Below are 20,709 nucleotides of genomic sequence, written 5' to 3'. Positions count from 1 at the left end.
GGGGTGCCTGGGCTGTGCACGTATATTCACCAGAAAACTTTAAGACGGACTAGCCAGCAACTGGGGGGCCTATGATCCAGTCCAGCCTTCCCCAGTCCATTTGCATATGTTTTTTGCAAAAAAACCCACATATGAACTCTAGTGTGGCTTGCTGACATAGGCTTTTCTACTCTGTAAATGACAGAAGTCAAGTCAGTGAATTAATCAGCAATGTGAGTGGATTCTGTCCCTGTTAAACAAAAACAAACCCCAAAAAAAAAGCCCACGCAGCCAAGCAACCACATTCTTATTTTGGCGGCTCAGAGATTATGCCTCTAAAGTCCCTCACTAACTCTGCAGGGCTGTGTCAGCTGAGAAAAGCAACAGAAGCACAGGAGAAGCAAACACATTACAAAGTATTCCACCCATAAGTCCCAATTTTTCAGTGACTTGTGAAGAGTAGATGGCTATACTGGAGCAGACCTATGCTGTTCTTGGAGTCTGCTGTTTTGCACAGTGCCTAAAAATAATCATAGTTACAACACTGGACATACAGGTTAAAGGAATTTTAAGACTGACATGCTCACCAGATGTACAGACTGATGAGTCTTCTTCCTGAAAGTAATCTCCATCTATGTAGACTGCACAAACTCACTTTAGCCTTCCTGCTATGATTTTGTGTGCTTATAATAGTTTAAAAAGGCTCAGAGCTGTCCTCAAATCACCGGCTGAACTGGCATCCTATGTACTCCTGGAATTTAAGTCACCCACTCCAGCTGGTATATTACATATCTCACATCTAGCTTGGATGTGAAGATACTGGGACATCTATTAAAAAATAAAACTGTTGTTTCTGCAGATCTTAACCTAAAAAAAAGAAGTTTGTACAAACTGCCCCCATAAATAAACTGAAGACAGACCCTCTCCCAAACTGCTTTGGATGAAATGCGATCTTTTCAGCAATAATTGAGTACACACCCATTCTAAAAAGCAAGCTGGCAGAGGCAGTCAGTATGATATAGAAATAAGATCAGCTCTTACTGGTGTGTTGTGCCCACGTGAAAACATTCTGCCACCAGAACAATTTAGTAAGAAAGCTTTACCTCAAATCAAGACACATATGAGAAGGACATGCTGTCTTGCACAGACATAAAAAGAAAATGGAGCATGAAGTTTTGCTACATAAAATAGTAATGGAAAATAGCAAGTTTCCTTCCCCAGAATCAGACCAAATCCCTTTTTTTTAATTCTCTGTAGTCCAAGAAATTATTTTCCTCTCTTCCTCTCTCACTGTTCCTTTTATTAAGTCCAACTATTTCTTGTATTGGCTACTTGTGGAGTTCTGGACTTTGCTTGCAATAATAATCTCTCTCCCCATGCCAGCAAAATGATGGCTACCTTAGAGATACCTTCAGTATCAAGATTCATCAGCACAGTACTGAAGAGTACTGTTCAGTACATTAAAAGAAGAGCTTAAACTAGAGTCACACAGTGATTTGGTAAGATTAAGATTCTGCTATTCAATTTAAGTGAGTTAACTAGTAAACAAGATACCACCACGCAAAAAACTGGACAAGTCACTAAGATTGGTATAGATTAGGGTCCATTCGTCCATGAGTCACTAAAAAAGAAACTTCAGTCGTCTTAACTAAAAAAGTCAGTTCAGACCTCAGAAGAAATAACGGACCAAATCAAACAAACAACAGCACATATATTTGTTAGTGTCAGAGAATTTATGTTCTGTAGAATACTGTATAAAAATAAAAAGAGGCCAGTAATACACAAAATCCCTGCATGATTTGCTATAAAAAATTTTATACGATGTGGGGAACAATGTGCCTTTTGCACAGCTAACATAGTAGTGAAACAAACACAAACCATGCCTACAACAGTAGAACCTAGAGTTCCCAACTGGGATCAGAGATCATACTTCCTGTTGCACTAAAATAAAGGAAAAATTCACCTTAGCCCTAAATGGTTTAGGAACAGAAGCAAAAGGAAAAGCTGCCATGAAATTATAAATACAAACATACAGCCAACTTGTGCAAGATCCACTGACAGGCAAAGATGACAGCACTATGGAGAAGGAAGAGATGTTTGCATTCTCAGTTACGATGCCAGATATGTAGTCATATTCTGCATCCAGTTCCATACGTTTAATATGATTTTGAGCAAACCCGGTCATGCCAGCTGCAATGCCTTTTAAATACAACTGATTTTAAACATAGCTTTTGATCCAAAGAAGTCCAGTAACAATTCCATGACAGACCAATACGGATCATATCTGCCATAGTTATATACTATTTCTATAGGGATTTGTTACTGGTCATAGCCAAAAAAGAAGCCTGGAAAGGCTTCCACTTAGACCTTGTCCCTTAGTGCTCCCTTAATAAAGAACACTAGGGCACAATTTTGTAGCAAATTGTTTAACATTTCAGTGTATTTCACTGTAACAGCCCCCTCTTCAGGCTCTTCATGTATTTAGGTACTTAAGTTTGTTCTTTACCCAAATACTGTCTCTTTTGCTCTTTCTACATGTGAAAAATACTCTAACTTTACAACTATACCAGTTATGAAAACCTGATCCATGCAAGTGTTACTGAAAGCTTTCTACTAAAGTGTTGAAAAATTAAATGATGGCACCTTTTGAAATTTTCATTGTTATTTCAACTGTATTATTTCCAATAAGTTAATATACACGTTGTCTTCAGTAACAGCAAGTACACAAGCATTCAATGCTTCTCAAACCCTGACCAGGCAAGAATCACAGCAGCCTGAATATAAGTGCATGCGCACACATACTATAATAAGACGGCAAAAATTCTATAGAGGAAGAACTCAGTAAGGTGTATGGCACTGCTGATATCCCAACACTGAGCTCAGCAGTTACATACCAATGAACAACCGCAAGAGCTTAGGGCATAATTTCCATCAAAAACAAAGTTCAAATCCTAGTGCAAGTGTTTTGTAATCTTGCAAGTATATGATTAAAGCTTTGTAAGTATATAATTGAAGCTTACAGTAAAATGTACCTAAAGTTACACATAACAGCTTCGCTGAACTTTATAGCTCCTTCATCAGTTTTCTCCAGATGGATTTTTTTTCTGTAGGTTTAGAATCCAAACTAAGACACCTCCAAACACAAGCAATGTGTACTACAGAACAGAGACATACACACATATGTAGTCAAGTTCCCTGGGCTATTGGTGGTGGTGGTGGTTTCATTATTTTTGTGTTCTACAGACAATCCGTATAAAAAGATTAGTTTCATCATATGCATACTATGTTACAGGCATATTTCTACCACAGGAATAAATACTTGTCATATATTTAAAAAAAATAGAACATAAATCTTGCCTTTGAAACTTAACAATGCCCAATGTATTTAAGGCTCACTAAGCAACTTCAAATTTGAAAAATGCATTAGTAAAGCGTTTGAAAAATGCATTAGTAAAGTTTATAGATTTTTTAAAACAGTTTGGCAATCTCTCTTAAATGTTTAATAGCTTCCCTCCTCCATAAACATATGCTAGCTTTTCTTTCACCTCTCTCCTTTCATGCCTCATGTTTTTATATTGTTATCTTTACAAAAGAACAAAAGCATCAAAGAAAGACACAATATTGAGTTCAGCTCCTTTCAAACTTAACAAAATTCTATTAAGTACTCAGGGTAGATTTGGTTTGCATCAAAGATAACAAAGATCTTTGGGTTCCAGGTATTATCCACACAGCTGTCATACAAGTTCACAAAACTTCCATCTTTTGAAGGAGGCCTCATGTATTTTGAATCACCATTGATATAGTCACCAGTCAATACACGAGCAAGAAACATGACTTTATCTGGTCTATGCAGATGAGGCTGCAGGTTCACACCATGAATTTGAAAAGTGTCTCCATGCTTCATGTCCTCTTTGCAGAAACGACTGGAATATGATGCATCTCTTGCAAAATAGGTCCCTTTCAAATAAAAAAAAATCTTATGACATTCTTACCATGACAGCTTAACTATTAGAGCATGGATATAGGTATCAGGATGATGAAAGATGCCCATTCTTTTATGTTCATTAGCAATCCTTTTTTTTTCCCAAATTGTTAGATTATAGCAACATGACCAAATATTTTTAGTGGGAATGTTTTAATAGGGAGATTGTCTTGTGATCGACACTGCTTTATTCAGCTTCCCTTCCCCATGCTCCCTGGTTCTACCAGCCAGTTGTGACAATTACATTCCTTACTGCATCCTAACTTTCCTAATTACACTTGATGTAAAAGCAGAGCTATATTAAACAGCTCTTGGATAAACACAGGGAGTACCTCACAAAAAATGTACTACAGGGAACACTTAAGACTGTTGAATTGTTAAGTTTACCAAACTCTTGTATATGACAAAAATACCTACCTTTTCCATATACAGCAGCATGCATCCCATTTATTCTCCAGTCAAAGTTATGAATACATATTGCTTCTACAAATTCGTTACTGGTGCCATGAAATAACATCTGCTCATTAATAGTTGGGACACCTCTTTTCTTCTTTAGTTGAGCTTTTTTCCTACAGAGAACACACAACATAGCATTACAAACACCTGTGCAATCAAATTAAGTTGCTACTCTGAAAACACTGCAGAGAGGACAGACCTAAAACACTCCATATATTCGACTTTCACAAGGGCCTAGATGATTCTAGTTTTTAAACAGATCAGAATTCTTAAGGTACATGTTTAGAAATAACACACTTCAGGATGCTGTGGACTGTTTCCAGAAATTATCCAAGATTAGGAAAAAAGGTCTTTTATAGTCATTTAATCAACATTTGGCATTAGTTTAAAAATGTATCTGCAGAAAATTACTACATTGAAAACAACAGCATTTTTCTCCCATTTTGTTCCTTCTACCTACTTAAATAGCATGGTGGGAGGGATAACAAAGTTAGAGGATGATAATTACACAAGTAAACCAGCAGAAATATTAAAATTAAATTGCCTAAATTTTTAGCTTTATTACTTCAACATGATAATTTCATTATGGTTCACCTACTTTCTAAAAGAGGCAAGTCATGCACTGATAGGGTTACATCAGTCTAGAATTTTGGAAAAAAAACCAAAACTTATACTACAGGTGAACCTATATTACAGATTCATGGGCAGAAGGCCATAGCACACTTTCAATTAAAGAACACATGTATTTTTCCATCAATCTTTTTAAAGTGACTTTTTGTCAGCTGGCTTTTCCTAAGATCCATAACAAAGTTGACTCTGGAGCTGTATCTAAATCACTGAGCTGTTCATAGTTATGATCCCTTGACTGCCCAGACAAAACCGAGCCAGAGTGCATCATAGCTTTGTTCTCGTCTACGTACCTGAATTTTCTTCCTGTAAAAGCCACAGTGCATGGGGCACTGTGTTACATACTTAGGTTTATCTGGCACATACTTCGGTTTATCAGAAGATTTGCAAGTCTCGTGATTGGGATACCCTCATAAAAAGCAGGAGCATTTGAGTCAAATTGCTGCTCAAATTCAGTGCAATGGAGGACTTGAACCAAATTTCCATCATTTTGGAGGAGTCCTTTAACACTTGGTATACAAGAACAGAAGAATTGTATCCTACTTCCCCTGCAGTTTTGTGAACTGGAGCACACACTTGAATTGAGGAAGCATTCTCAGGGCCTACAGTTTAGATGTAGTCTGAGGAAGTCCTATCAACCAGGTCCAAAGAAAAAGGCAGCAACGATTCTTCGTCATATTAATGGCATTACATTGTAATTATGCATTTATAAATAAGTACAATTCACAGAAGTTAAAATCTTGCAGGACTTAGCTTGAAAGATATATTTATTCTGTTTTATTGTTCAGCTTTTTTTTTTCCTCCTCCATTTAGTGCAAACTAAAATACCTATGTCTTGGCAACTTAATTTCTTTTGGTGTCTTTTTTTTTCCACTACAACTGCTTTCCAAATCAGAAGAATATCAGTAGCATCTCAAGGGCATCTGGGAGCTTTCACTAATAATCTAATTTGTGACACTGTGTCAGACGCAGAGAGGTTCCAGGCACTCAAGTTCCACTCTGTTAGCACTTCAACAAAACCCAGGAGCCAAGCAAGATTCCCTGCATCTTGGGAAAACCACCTGTGTGAGGCAACATCTCTGAGCTAAATGTTCAGCTAGTAACGCTGAACATTTGAAATTTTTCAATCAGCAGCCCTCTAATGTTGGCTGCTGCTGTCTGAAAATGTATAAAGGTAGCCTAGAGTAACTTCTCTTGAAACAGGAGCAGAACAAATTTATAGAAAAGGTGAATGATCAATTGTCCAAAAATGTTCTCTAACAGTCCTTCACTATCCCTGACCATTTGATTTCATAAAACCAGCCAATTTAAAATAGTCATTAATATGAACTATTATAACAGGCAAATGTGTTTTGACCACTACAATGATGTAAATAATCATTCAAGCAACGTTCAAATTTAATCACTGACCTTAACATCAATGAAACAAAACACTTTCTCAAAACTGCAAAAGTTTAAGCAGCAATTGTTCCTCCTAAGCAGTGGAATATACTGAGCACACTGGGAAGGTAGTTCTGCAGAATGCAGAAATGCCACAGCTGGACTTTTTGTTGATTTAGAACAGAAATTGAGGAGACCAGCTATCCTAAAAAACATCATCTTAGCACTTTCCACCAGCAGTGACAAGCTAATCCAGTTAAACAAAATTAAGTTGATCCACCACTCAGAAGGCTCTCGTATAGCCACTTCACTCGATAAAGAAGCCTAAAGCAAAACTAAATACCCAGAGATGTGCTCTTTGCACATATGCAAGCACACAAGCTGTTTCTAAAGATGGTCAGCAATCTCACTGACCAAACACCATTTTCTACTTGCTCTACTTCTCTACAACTCCAAACTGAGATGCATAAACTAAAATATGCTAGACTAAGATTCATCGTCTGTTACTTTCACTTTCCCATATCGGACACCAGAAGAACTTCTAGCGAATTTTAAATGCTGCAATTCCTACTTCTTTGTAATATACTCCCGGGCAATAATTTCTTCAGAAGTGTGTGTAAGCTCACCTACTCCCAAGACTGTATTTTACCCTCAGCAGAAAAGCAGCTAAGCCTCAATTGCATACACTTATTCTAGCAATTTTCATGGTTAGCTGTATTTTTTTGATCCAGGAAAACAGTTTAAAAACTGAGATTACTTTTCTCCATATACTTTTATACCATACAGGTACTTTAGTACACCAGTACCTTGTTTTGTAGTTAGTTATATGGTGATAGTCTAATACTCCTGACATATGAAATTCTAATTCTCATTCTCAGTTTCATACCTTGAGAATATTCTAGCACAGCATCCATAGATTCAGAGTTTTTAAATCATGAATTCTACTCTCTGACTAGCCAGGAAAACGAATACGCTCTCCAAACAACATCAGTTTCTAAGCTAAGCAAAAAAGGTCTTCCCCTGTCCCTCTCTGCCATCTACACTGGAGACTCAAAGGACATTTACTTTGAAGTTTGTTGCCATTCCTATTCCCAAAAATTAAGATTGGTGTTAAGATGGTATAAATACACCTCTGCAGAAACGTATTTGTAGAAAGTTAGGTGTTGAAACACAATGCCAACCAAATAAGCCTTAATACTTAAACAGCTAAATATAACCAAATAAATTTGCAATTAAGAGAAGGCTAGCTCTCTTAACCAAGAACTTAAATTCATTTCCTTATGTGTATTCATGATATAGCTTTAAATTAACAATAAATTACATATCTTTCAAAAAATCGTATAACTTATGAAAGTTTTTAATATACATTTGTTTAGTTTTTTCCTCATTATTTAACTTAATTCAGTTGGTTTTAATAGTGTAACACATGTTTAAAACTGAATCTGATATGTTCTCCTTCTTAGAGGCTACACAATTAACTTTTGTCAAATACAACTGCTTAAGATGGGTACTAAGAAACAGGTGAAAACACAACTTGGTACTTCCTACTTCTTCCACGCCAGCACAATATGAAGCAGGAAAAGGAGAGAACTTAGAAAAACCTTTTGTAGCACATTAAACTTAAAGAAATTACATGAATATGTGCTAATTGGACATCTAATTCTGTCCTAGGTGTCATAAAGTTGAGAAATTTAAAAAAGCCAGAAATATTAATTTGCTTTGTTCACTAAAAATTAAAATAATACAAGCCTGTCATGGAATTATTTTACAAAAAGCTTATTTTTGTTCTCCTTACTCCACTGTAAGTATCACAGGCATCTACCACATGGACGTCCTGAACAACTTTAAGGCATCAATCTTACCTGTGCTACATCTACATCTAATGTATTTCTACAAGTATTACATTTCAGTGCCAGTAGAAGCTGCATAGTCCTGAAAATGGAATTCTGAATACAGAGGAATGACAAATAAGAAAATTTTTTAAAGATTAGAAGTAACACATATTTTCATTAATAATAAAAGCAATTAAACATATTTCTGCTGCATGACTTCAAGATATGCTCCATTAACAACCCTAAGACTGTTGGTTTTAGAAATAATCTCACCTGCAAAAAAACTCCCACAAGTCTAGATTTTGTATTCTCTTAATTCTTTTAATTCGGTGGCTATCCATTGTTTTTCCAAAGAGACTAGAAACTTCATTATATTCATTTGTTTTCTTTTGCAATGGAATAAGCTGGAAAAAAAGAGGTTAGTATGATTTCAAATTGATGCATTATTTCATTATCGCATCTTTTTGACCAACTTGCATACCAAGTCTTACCTGATATGGCTCCTCAGTATTTACATTCTCCCAGTGTGAAGGCATAGGGATTGCCTCATTTCCACAGATGAAACTTCAAACAAGAAAAAGGTAAAAACACATCACATCAAAGACATGAGATATTTTATTCCTATCAAAACTGCTGCTCCAAACAGTACAGTATGGAAAAACCCAAAACCTTATACAAAACTACTCAGGGTTTTAATTCAAACAAAAGTTGTTGTCAGCAGGTAAAGTCAAAGGCAAGAGGTCTTATTTTGTACTCAAATTGTGGCTTAGCTTATTATAAATAAACCATGGTAATGAACAGTTCTAATACACCATCTACCCAACAAAAGACAGAAAGATATATCAGAAGAGATGGTCAGAAAGATCTGCAACATCAGAAGAGCACACTAATTTAGAAATGTGAGAATGTAGATATAGCCCAAATATTCAAACTATCAGGAATTAAAACTAGCCTAATCGTATGGAAACTGAGCCTTCATTTGAAGTATTTAAAAGCATCATGGTAGAAATATACACTCGAAAATTATAGTTTGATTTGTTTTTTAAAAACACAAAACCAAACCCTAAAAAAAAGAGCGTGTTTTAAGCATATACCCCATGTACATAGCAGCTTTTAAGCCTTAAAACCAGGACTAAAAGAAACAATTTCCTTAAAGAATAGTGTCATCACATGGAAAGAGTGTACTGAATGCAATTATTCAAGAAACAAAAAAACAAGAGTGAACTGGCATATTATTGCATGCACTCTTCAGCAAATATACACTGAAAAAACAGTTGACTTCAAAAAAAACAGGCCTTCTTGAATGTCAATGTAAGACAAGATTGCTACTACATTTCTTATTACAAACGCCAAATTTCTGTTTTAAAGTATAACCAGACTACAATTCAGAACTAAAATTATTTCTAAGAAACTATGTTGGGAAAAAAACCCCACATATCCCATACAGTCAATTTTACCTGTGGTAGTATCATTGCATAGATCAGTTCATTGTTTGAGTATCAGATTTACATCTAATGACTGATCAAATGATTAAGAAACTTACAATTTAAAGCAATTAGACTCATAAAACCATATGGTTGTTATGATAGACTTTCTTATAATTTCAAATCATTTTAGAGTAAATGATTAAAACATACAGGCAAGAAAATATAACTCAATCTTTTTTGCTGTTACAGTAATATGTCTAAATAATTTATGAAGTCATTATTACAATGGAACAAACTACTCCATTTTTTGCTGCTGCTTCTCCACAGCGATTTTGATTCAACAGGTGTTTACAGCAAGGGACTCCAATGGCTAAAGTCAGACACAGCTTTAAGAACCTTGCCAAAGGATATCAGTATTCTGTATGCCTTGCGTCTCCCACTACAAGTTCCTTACTTTCTCAGAAAAAAGATAAAAAACAAACTAAAAATTCTTTTGTCACGCTTCTTCACTTGACTAGCTCTCCCACCTTGGTTCACCTCTAAAATTGTTTGATGTAAAAAGTAAATAAAAAGTAAATAAATATAAAACATTTTTTGTTTTATTTTACTTAGAAGAATCAGGAATAAAATAAAAGTAAGGAGTCTTCCTTTTATTTCCTTACCTGAAAGCACTGATAGAAAAGGGAGCTCGCTTTATTGGACGTTGCCTAAGGGTAGTTAGGTTGGTTTGTTTCATCACTGAGCATAAAATAAGAGTTAGGATGAAAGTTTCTGGAATTCATCTATAGCGTATGAAACATTTAAGCATCTTTTTTTTTTTTTTTAACAACTTGATTACACCCAAAGTTGCGTGACAGGAATTCCTATTTCAACAATTAACAAATCAACATTTTCAACAAATGTTTCTAAACACTGGCCTCAGAATCACTGTCATTTATATGAGCTGGCAAAATCTACAAAAATTACACAAACAAAACATTTGTTAAAATACCCACCTAACATTCAGCCCCACTAAATCACTGGCAAAACTTCCACTGACTTTAATACAACTAGGATGACAAAACCTATCACTACTATCCTTAATGCAAGACATCATGGCCTACAAACATAAAAATTTTTCTTTAGCATTTGCATTTAGTGTTTTTATTCCAGATGCAAAACAAAGGTTTTTTTTAAACAGACATTTCAACACAAGTAAACATATGTACTACTTTACTCCCAGTACATTGGTGTTTTACCCAGTCCCCACTTTCTGTATGTCAAATACTATTATTTTCTTTGATTTGGAAGAGGCTTCTATTGAAACATATAGTTGTTTTGTAATTTAATCAAGAAAAAAAAAAACAATCTATGGATGGAAAAGCTAAAAAAAAGTCTTAACTTATAATTAGCTACATACATCAGAATCCTGTAATATTCTGTAATTTACAAGCATGGCATAAGTGAGATCTTTACTAGAAAATCCTTTTGCCTATCTCCTTGTTATTCTGAGAACAGAATTGTCTTCAACTACCTTCTGAATTATTAAATCACTTTGATGCCAGTATTTTGCAGAAAGTTTCTTTCATATCAATGTTTCTTATGCAGACTCTGAATGGAAGAGGTTTTTCAAGCTTACAAGCAGTTGCATGTTAAAGAAAAAAGGTTCAAACTTCCCAGTCTCCTAGATGCATACTACATACCACCTACAGCTGAGGTAAGCAGCCATAACATGATGGGACTGCTACTCCCAAGCAAGCATACTACTCCCAACAAGACATGCTACTTTATTAATAAACTACATTTTACAGAAAATGTAACAGAGCAGCTGCTTGTAAAAACTCCTATGTACCTTCCAGTAAAGACATTTCCAATCACGAGTTTTTGCACTAGATAGGAGGACAATAATTTGCTGAATGAACAGATGAACTGGTGTATCTGGCACCTTCTATTATTTAAATTTACTCTATGAAAAGATACATACCTGAAAAGTCTAGTGTGTAGTTAAATTTTGCAGTAGTAAAAGAAACAGAACCCTGTGGGTTTGTTCGGAAGCTCCTTTCAATATCTTCACTGCTAACAGAGCAATGACTGTTTGAATCAGTCTTGAAAATAAATGAAAAAGCACATTTAAACAAATTCAGTAATAGGCAGTATGATGTATGGAATCCATGACAGCTAATATAACTTCATAGGTATTTACCTGAAACATATGCCATTTACCACACTCAGCCAAATAAAACCAGCCCCATTGGGTATCAGAGGTATCCATCTCTTCAACTGAACTTTCCATCTTTGGGAAAAAAATCTTCTGATGTTCTCTGAAGTATTTCCTGAAACATTTGCACACATACACAAAAAAGTTTTGACACTATTTGCAAAAATGCATTATTTGAGCAATTCATAGAAAAGCAAAATGAAGTGAAGTCGCAATACTTAAACCCTGGCAGGTGGAGGGCAGATGTGTTTTTTTCAGAGAAAAATTCTTAATTTGCCACTTATCCAGTGTTATCCTTTAAGTCAGTTAAACATTTTCAAAACTCTCTCAAGTGTCTGTAAGTGTGCCAATAAAGGCAAGAGCTATAGGCTTTATCAGATCAGAGAGAGGTGCTATATTTCATACTGATAGGCATATGAGCAAGGCTATTCATATATACAACAGGCTCTGAGTTACATACCACTCAGGGATGAGGTGTTGGGGTTACATCTGATAGTTTGATGGAAACATCTACTAGGTATCCACCAACAGTGAACAAATCAGACTGGATATCAGTAGTTAGAAAAAAATTAAAAACTAAGACAAAGAATATAATTATTTAACTGTGCGAGCCCACAGTGCATTATTCCTCAACACTGCATGAAGGTTTGCTTCCCTGCTAATGCACCCACTTATAAATGATATGGTAAAATTACTGGTACTCTGTACTTGTAATTACAGAGAAGGTTCACACCAAAAGCCAGAGTAGCTTCCACACAAGCATGAGTATCATAGTTGGGGTTCTGCAGGATGGAAGAAAAAGGAGTGAGGAAAGGATATAGCAGAAGTCTACAAAATCGTGACAAAACTGAATAGGGAATAATGAATCACATTTTCTTCCAGCAAAAGGAGACACCTATCAAAGGTTACACGTGTCAAGTTCAAACAAGTAGAAGGGAAGCGTCTTTATAAAACTGATGTCAGTCTATGGAATTCCTTTTCATGGTATATTGTGGATGCTGCAAATTTATGGAAGTTCAAAAAGCAGCTAGACAAGGTCAATGCTACTGAGAGCTATCCTGGAATACCTTTAGAAGAACAGTCGCTGCCATATTTCAGCTCCTTCTTCATTCACCCATAAAATCCTGAAAAGTCAGAAAGTACTTGACTCTACTTGCACAAATCTTTTAACATGTCAACTGTCCACCATCCACCCCACTCCCGCCAGCCCCAGACAAAAATTCTAAGTAGGTTGGGAGGAATCCTTCAGAGAAAGAAGCTTGCCCTACTCCCAGAAAGTCAGCAATTCATCCACTCTAACTGTGTAACCAAGACTAGCACTCTTCCCAACAATTTCCTTAACTTCTGCTTCCAGGAAGTGGAACAATACCCTCCAGCACAATTAAGTCAAACAATGTCCAGTTAATATCCTGGATGCTTCACTTGTTTCCTGGACACTTCAACCCAGAAAAAAAGCAGAGACCTGAAAAAATCAAATACTGGACACTAGAAGTAGACACCAGCTGGCCAGTGCTTCTGGAGCTGGAGCTGGGAACAGAATGCACTTCTAGCACTACCCTTCCCCCTTATTTTTCCCAAGCTAGCCCTCTGTGGCTGTTTGAAAAACAATCCCAGAAACCTCTTTGTGGCAACAGATAGAGACTGTATTCTAGTCATCAAAAACTCTAAAGGGCTACAAAAATCTAGACACTTAGAAAACGGGAATCAAAAGTGGACCTCCACAACATCTCTAAATTGCAGAATCTGAGGGTAAACCTACTTTAGTAGAAATGGAAGCCTACACACGGCTAAATACATGGATAGCTGCCTCAAGTTCAAGCAGAACCTCACTAAAGGAACATCAGCTGCAAATAAACTGTTCCCTATTTCAGCGGGCATGTGACAACATCTTTTCTATTCCTCACAGCAATACAAAGTCACAGAGCCCACACTGGTTTGGTGTTAAAGCACAAATGGCCAACATCTTTTGATGATAATCTTTGACCTTCAACTTGATTCTTCCTCTCAGATGAGTATCTGCCTATGTTGCCTCCTACAGAGAAAAGGCAGAGGTAGGCTACTCTTTTTTAAAGCTAAGAGGAAAGCTATTCAGGCTTTTTTTAGTGACATTTCATTTCCTCATGTTGCCAGTAAAATGGCCAGGCCTCAGTTCCATTCCAATGTTAGTTCAGGGCCTTGAACCTGATCAATCGAATCAGTAATGCCTTTAGAACAAGTTACAGACAAAAAAAGGTGTGTTCGTCTGTGCCCTGTCACACACTTACGCTGCTCGGGGGGCAACACAGCCTCCAGAATAAACCATTTACTAAGGAGACGTACTTCCATAGCTTTAAAAAATGTTACATTCAATCCACATGTATTACCCTAGTCATGAAGTCTAGGGTAAGCAGGCAGGATACTTAGGACTATGGAAGAATGACCCACAGGCATGAACACATAAAGCCATAAACACATGGGAGCTGTTCTCAAAGGTGATACAAACCCAAAAAGCTCAAAGGAAACTGCTCAACTTACCGATGAATTTAAACATCAAACCCACACCATTTATAAGAGCAAGTAGCTTTTTGTCCAAAAACTCTGAATGCATGCACAGCGAGCAGAAAAATCTCAGTGTTTTTTTCTGGATGACAGGATGTCAACTATCAAAGATACAGCAATGAGAATTTTATTAGCAATGCTGTTGCTAATAGAAGGCCTCTCAACTCATATTATTAGCACTGTTTCTACAGGTCCAGGAGTTCCCAGAACAGCTCAAATTAAACATAATAACTGACAGCAAAAACATCCTCCTAAATAGAATGAATGCTCGTTGTGTGCTGTGTTGTGACTGAATGGCTTTACTACTACTGCTAATTCATTGCCTTGTTTTTCCAGAAGTACTTTTTAAGTTTGATTTACAAACATGCTTTACAGTGCATAGAATCATAGAACGGTTTGGGCTGGTAGAGAACTTTAAAGATCAGATAGTCCAATCCCCCCTACCATGGGCAGGGACATCTTTCAGTAGGTCAGGTTGCTCAAATCCCCATCCAACCAGACTTTGAACACTTCCAGGGTCAGGGCATCCACAACTTCTCTGAGCAACCTGTTCCAGTGTCTCATGGCCCTTGTGGTAAAAATTACAGAAGCATCCCAATCGGCTAATTATGTCTGCTTTCTTATGCTATCTGCTTCCACTTGGCAGACAGTGCTTTATTGCCCAATACTCTTTTTGCCTACAAACATCAAATTTCTCTAGTTCCCTGCTGGGAACATTAGCTGTGCTAAGGAACTCTCTGGCTCCTTAAGAGATTAAAGCACCTGAGCAAGAGACTTGGCTGAGGTAGGAGTGCAGGGCTAGGGAAGGGAAGGGAGAACAGTATTAACACTAGTATGGGACACAATGTGAAATGACAACACCCTCCACAGCTGTGTCACCACTTACCCCTTTTATGCCGCAGGGGACCACCACTGGTCACCCCTTTACCGACCCCCTCCAGAGCTGATCCCATTAGAGGTCAAGGGCACGGCGGGGCAGCCGATCTAAGCACAGCACCAGCACCTCTCCATCTGGGTCGTAGGCTTCCCCAAAGATGGTGGCCTACGCCCCCCACCCTCTTCCCCAACCTGGCAGCGCGCTCGCCGGCGGGGGCGGGAGGGGAGAGGAAGCGGCCTGCGGGCGCGCGTAGTACGGACACGGGCTGAGGCGGAAAAAGACGAAAGGAGCGGCCGTTTGCCCCGTCCCCCTCCCGCCCGCACTCACCGCATCAGCCGCCCACCCCGGGCTCGCTCCCCACATGCTGCCCGGAGGGTGCGGGGGTTGGGGGGGGGAGAGGGGGGGAGTGCGGGGAGAGAGAGGCCGCGCGCAAGGCGCGTCAGTGCTCGGCCTCCGGGCGCTTCCGTTATCGGTGGCAGAAGAAAGGGGCGGGGCACCAGCTGTTATAGGTTGCGCTCGATAGGCTCGTCATACAGAGGGGTGAGGCTTGGTGTACAGATGGGGAGTGGGAGTGGGAGTGGGAGTGGGAGTGGGAGTGGGAGTGGGAGTGGGAGTGGGAGTGGGAGTGGGAGTGGGAGTGGGAGTGGGAGTGGGAGTGGGAGTGGGAGTGGGAGTATCCTTGTACCGGGTGGAGCCGTGACCTGCCTTTCTGCCTGCCTGCAGCGCTCCATGGGCATCTGGAAGCCTGCTTGGTGGCGGTGCTGCTGTGACTACCACCTGCCAGTCGTGTGGGCTCTGGCAGTCTTTTTGGCACCATGTGGTGTGGGTAGTGTTGTGGTAGTGAGGTACTCTGGTGCAGCACCCCTCACGGCTCTGTACCTCACAACTTTGCTTTTCAGATCTTTTGATTGTTGGCTGTCTTCCTGAATAACAACAGGCTTCTGCTTTACGAACAAATTTTACAGCCCATGATTTTCCTGTGAAATTTACATATATGTGAGCCTGTATATGCATTTAATTCTGTACACATAGCATTTTAAAGAACTGATACCACGTTAGTGCCAGGCAGGGCAGCAGAAGTGACCATTCATACTATGTATGAGGTGCGGTTACCCAATGCAAAGAGGGAATAAGAACTGCAGCCTGTTGCAGGCATTCATCAATTGGGCATTTGGGGCCTGTGGGCAGCTTTATGCCATAACGAAGTTCTAGAAGCAGCAGCAGCTCTACTGCTTAGTAAGAAAGGCCATAGTCATGAATGTAACTCAACCCAGCCTTTTGGTGCAGAGACCCTAGGATGAAACCTGCAGAGTGGAAGAGCAGGCGGTGATGCCTGCTAAAGCAGTCTGCAGTCAGCCAGTGGGCTAGTAACTTCAAAAAACAGGCAGTCCTCATCAAGGTGTACAAAGCTATTACAGCACATCCTGCTATGAAGGATTTTCATTGAGAAGCATGCCAAAACCAACACAGGTCGATTGAAAATTATGAATTTCTCAAATTCTGAGGGAGTGTCAGGCAGAATGTATATCCAGATTCTGGCTGTGCTGACCTTGCCTCTGAATACAGAGTTAGAAAAGGTTATTTTTCTGAGTTAAAAAGTTAAGCAGCCTATGATGGATCACTGGGGCTATTTCACTGGCATGAACATGATGCTTCTGGAATAAAGTTTTCTGGAAGTAGGCGCATCTTTCTTCAGCCAAGATATTTGTATTGGCATTGTTGGATAGCACATGAAGATTGTGGGGTCATATCCTGCCTGTCCTGCCTTGCTTTATGAATCTATACACAGGATATAAGGGAAGATACTGTTGAATACCTTTTTTTTCTTGAAAAGATACTGGTAATGCTTTATGTCTAACATGGGCCTCTGAGTCATCTACTCCTATTATTAATGCCTGTTGTGTATTTTTAAAATAACGGTCAGGGTTTTTTTACAGAATTTGCATAGGATATCTGAAGTTACAGTAGCACAACACACAGCTGTCTAGCAACCAAAAGTTTTAAAGAGGTTTCTGCCACTAGGCCTTGGAGCGTGGGTTAGAGTTGAGACTTTTTTGTGTGTTTCTTCCCTTTCTTTGTAAGTTTAGACCTGATAACAATGGAGCATAAGCCTCTCTTTTGAGATAAGAATATCTTAGTTACAGTGAAAACATAGCTTGTTAGAATGACTGTATTCTCACAAAGCTACATGCTAATGCCAGACACCTCATAGCAACAACAACTTAAAAACCTTTAAAATCCACTGATTTCTATTAATATCTTTTGTACTGTGTGCAAACTAACAGCCTGTCTGGAGAAGACATAATTGCCTTAACTGACTCTAATGAACCTGTACTTCAAGCGGCACAAACGTGGAAACCAGAGAGGTTTGGCCACGCGACTGGAGTTACAAACACATTTTTGCAGGGAGTGGTCAAATGGAAGTGAAAGAGAGAACTCCCTGGAACTGCCTGGTACATAAATTGTAGGATCATAGAAGGATCTAGGTTTGAAAGGACTCATGAAGTTCTTTAATCCAGTCACTTTACCAATGCAGGCCTAACTTCAAATCTAGATTAGGTTGCTCAGTTCCTTGTCTAGCCAATTTTTTTTTCTCCAAGCATGTCTGCCGACTGTTTTCAGGGGCAAGAAGTTTTTTTCCTTTTGTCCAGCCAGAATTTCCCATGTTGCAACTTGTGCACATTGCCTCTTGACTTTTCACTGTAACACTGAGGTGAGCTCCTTTAGTCTTCCTTCTGATGCCTTTACTTGGATAGGGAAATAACAGGCACGGTGCTAAAAATCAGCTGAACTAGATGGAAATTACAGTCAGTGCCCTAACATAATGCCTCTTTAATTGGATCATCCAGGGTATTAAAAGAGGATTCAGAGAATGCACCTTGGTCACCTAGCCAAAGCAGGGTCAACTATGAGATCAGGTCATTTTGTTCAAGGGTCTATTGAGTCATGTCTTGGAACCTACAATGATACAGGCTGTGCAACCTCTCTGGCCAACATTTTCCGATGCTCAATGTGTGACTGTCATCGTGGTGAAGAGTGTTTTCCCTATATCTATTTGGTACCTCTCATTACAGCTTGAGCGTTCTGTCTCTTGTACTACCACCATGCACCACTGTGAAGAACCTGGCCTGGTCTTCTTGATAACCTCTGTAGGTATTGGAAGATTGCAGTTAGCTCCTCCCTTCCAAGCCTTCTCTCCTTCAGGCTAAACAAGTCCAGGTCCATCAGTTTCTCCTCACAGGGCAAGTGCTCCAGCCGCCTGACTGTCTTGGTGGTCCTTTGCTGAACTTGTTTCCATTGATCAACACCTTTCTTGTACTGGTGGGCCCAAAACTGGATGCAGTAGTCTACATGGGGTTTAACAAATGCCAGTAATCCTTTTCTTTGAACTAATGGGTAGGGTCCTGCTATTTTACAGCCAAGGATGCAGTTGGCCTACACTGCCACCAGGGCACACTGCTGGTTCACATACAGTTTTCCATCCACCAGGGTCACGACTATTTCAGAAGAGATGCTCACCAGCTAGTCATCTCCTAACCTGTATTGTTGCCAGGTGCATAACTTTGCTTTTGTCCTTATTCAATTTCATAAGATTCCTCTGAGACCATTCCTCCCACTTGGCTATGTCCCTCTTAATATCTGCTCTCTGCCCTTGAATGTATCAACTAGGATAAGACAAGGAAGGTAAACTGCCATTATACATTCTTTCAGAGGGAAAAGAGGGTGATTCCTTGGTATTTGCCATTTCATAGTAGGCTAATTTTTAATAATCAGTGTAATGATGGATTCATGCAATTGAATGATAATGTAAATGATGATGAAATATGATTCTGATGGCGTTAACTGAAAGTAAGCAGAAAACAAATGGAACAACCAAAGAAGGAATAAATTTTAAACATTCTGTGCCAAAAAAATATAATAATACAATGACTGTGCGTTTAAAAAAAAAAAGCATCACATCTGGAGGCAATGGCTGTCCACCTCAAATATGGCATTGGTCTTAAGATGTGGAGGAAGCTGTAAAACCAACCATTATACATTCTTTCCTTGAAAGTCTACATCATCCTGATTTGTTGTTCAAGGAGCTGTTACATGTGTTAGGTGGTCTTTCTTAACCTGGCTCTCCTGCATACTTCTGTTTTCTAGAAGATACTCTTCTAGTCCTTTTCCTGCTGTACTTTCCCCAGTTATGCCTCTTCTGCAATCTCTGTGAAATGGAAGAGGTCTGGGAACATCTCAGTTTTTTGATGCTTTTTTTTTGGTGATACTAACTGAAAGCCATGGTCCCCAGCAGTATCTGTTCTACCCCTTAATCACGGAGAACATAGCCCACAACCAAGAGACTTCTTTGTTTCTCTTCACTTTTCTTTCATATTCCTAGGTGTCCTTTTTTTCCCCAGTGTGTCACTCTCATACCCAACACTTCATCATTGCTTTTATAGAATCATAGAATTGTTTTGGTTGGAAAAAGACCTTTAAAATCATCAAGTCCAACCATTAACCTAACACTGCCAAGTCCACCACCAAACCATATCCTCAAGCACCACATCTACATGTCCTTTAAATATTTCCGGGGATGGTGACTCAACTGCTTCCCTGGGCAGCCTGTTCCAATGCTTGACAACCCTTTCAGTGAAGAAGCTTTTCCTAATATCCAACCTAAACTTCCCCTGGTGCAGCTTGAGGCCATTTCCTCTCGTCCTATCGCTTGTTATGTGGGAGAAGAGACCAACCCCCGCCTCACTACAACCTCCTTTCAGGTAGTTGTACAGAGCAGTAAGGTCTTCCCCCAGCCTACTTTTCTCCAGGATAAACAACCCCAGTTCCCTCAGCCACTCCTCATAAGACTAGTGCTCTAGACCCTTCACCAGCTTCGTTGCCCTTCTCTGGACACAGTCCAGCACCTCAATGTCCTTCTTGTAGTGAGGGGCCCAAAACTGAAAACAGTATTCAAGGTGCGGCCTCACCAGTGCCATGTATAGGGGCATGATCACTTCCCTGCTCCTGCTGGCCACACTATTCCTGACACAAGCCAGGTTGCTGTTGGCCTTCTTGGCCACCTGGGCACACTGCTGGCTCATGTTCAGGTGGCTGTCAACCAGCACCCCCAGGTCCTTTTCCACCCGGCAGCTTTCCAGCCACTCTTCCCCAAGCCTGTAGTGTTGCATGAGGTTGTTAGGACTCAAGTGCAGAACTTAGCACTTAGCCTTGTTGAACCTCATACAACTGGCCTCAGCACATCTATCCAGCCTGTCCCTCTGAAGAGCCTTTCTACCCTCAAGCAGATCAGCACTCCTGCCCAACTTGGTGTCATCTGCAAACTTACTGAGGGTGCACTCGATCCCCTCATCCAGATCATTGATAAAGATATTAACGAGAACTGGCCCCAATACTGAGCCCTGGGGAACATTACT

The 20,709-nt window shown here is 39.2% G+C and overlaps 1 protein-coding gene across 6 annotated transcripts; it reads right to left on the bottom strand.

The window, feature by feature from the left end:
- Positions 1–1,774: 1,774 nt before the first annotated feature.
- PARP11 (poly(ADP-ribose) polymerase family member 11) lies at positions 1,775–15,770 on the bottom strand. 6 transcript variants are annotated; one of them, XM_075109992.1, is made up of 10 exons: positions 15,305–15,770; positions 14,395–14,519; positions 12,948–13,004; positions 11,866–11,995; positions 11,647–11,767; positions 10,346–10,421; positions 8,748–8,820; positions 8,530–8,660; positions 4,379–4,530; positions 1,775–3,936 (listed from the first exon to the last, which is right to left on the bottom strand). In XM_075109992.1, the coding sequence occupies exons 4-10, from the start codon at positions 11,953–11,955 to the stop codon at positions 3,623–3,625; spliced, it is 957 nt and encodes a 318-aa protein (XP_074966093.1). In that variant the 5' UTR covers positions 11,956–11,995; positions 12,948–13,004; positions 14,395–14,519; positions 15,305–15,770; the 3' UTR covers positions 1,775–3,622. The 6 variants fall into 6 exon arrangements, with proteins under 6 accessions (XP_074966093.1, XP_074966103.1, XP_074966077.1 ...); XM_075110002.1 differs by having other exon boundaries at positions 15,623–15,770; XM_075109976.1 differs by lacking the exon at positions 14,395–14,519.
- Between the last annotated feature and the right edge of the window lie 4,939 nt (positions 15,771–20,709).

This window comes from Phalacrocorax aristotelis, chromosome 1 (assembly GCF_949628215.1).
Source record: "Phalacrocorax aristotelis chromosome 1, bGulAri2.1, whole genome shotgun sequence".
NCBI lineage: Eukaryota > Metazoa > Chordata > Aves > Suliformes > Phalacrocoracidae > Phalacrocorax > Phalacrocorax aristotelis.
Note: the sequence above shows the minus strand (reverse complement) of the source record. Positions and strands in the feature narration are given on the sequence as shown.

Coding starts and splice junctions, on each gene's coding strand:
- PARP11 (XM_075109968.1), bottom strand. Junction 10,422..11,646: donor CTACACACTAGACTTTTCAG/GTATGTATCTTT, acceptor TTTTATGCTCAG/TGATGAAACAAACCAACCTA. Junction 8,661..8,747: donor ATACTGAGGAGCCATATCAG/GTAAGACTTGGT, acceptor CTTTTTTTCCAG/CTTATTCCATTGCAAAAGAA.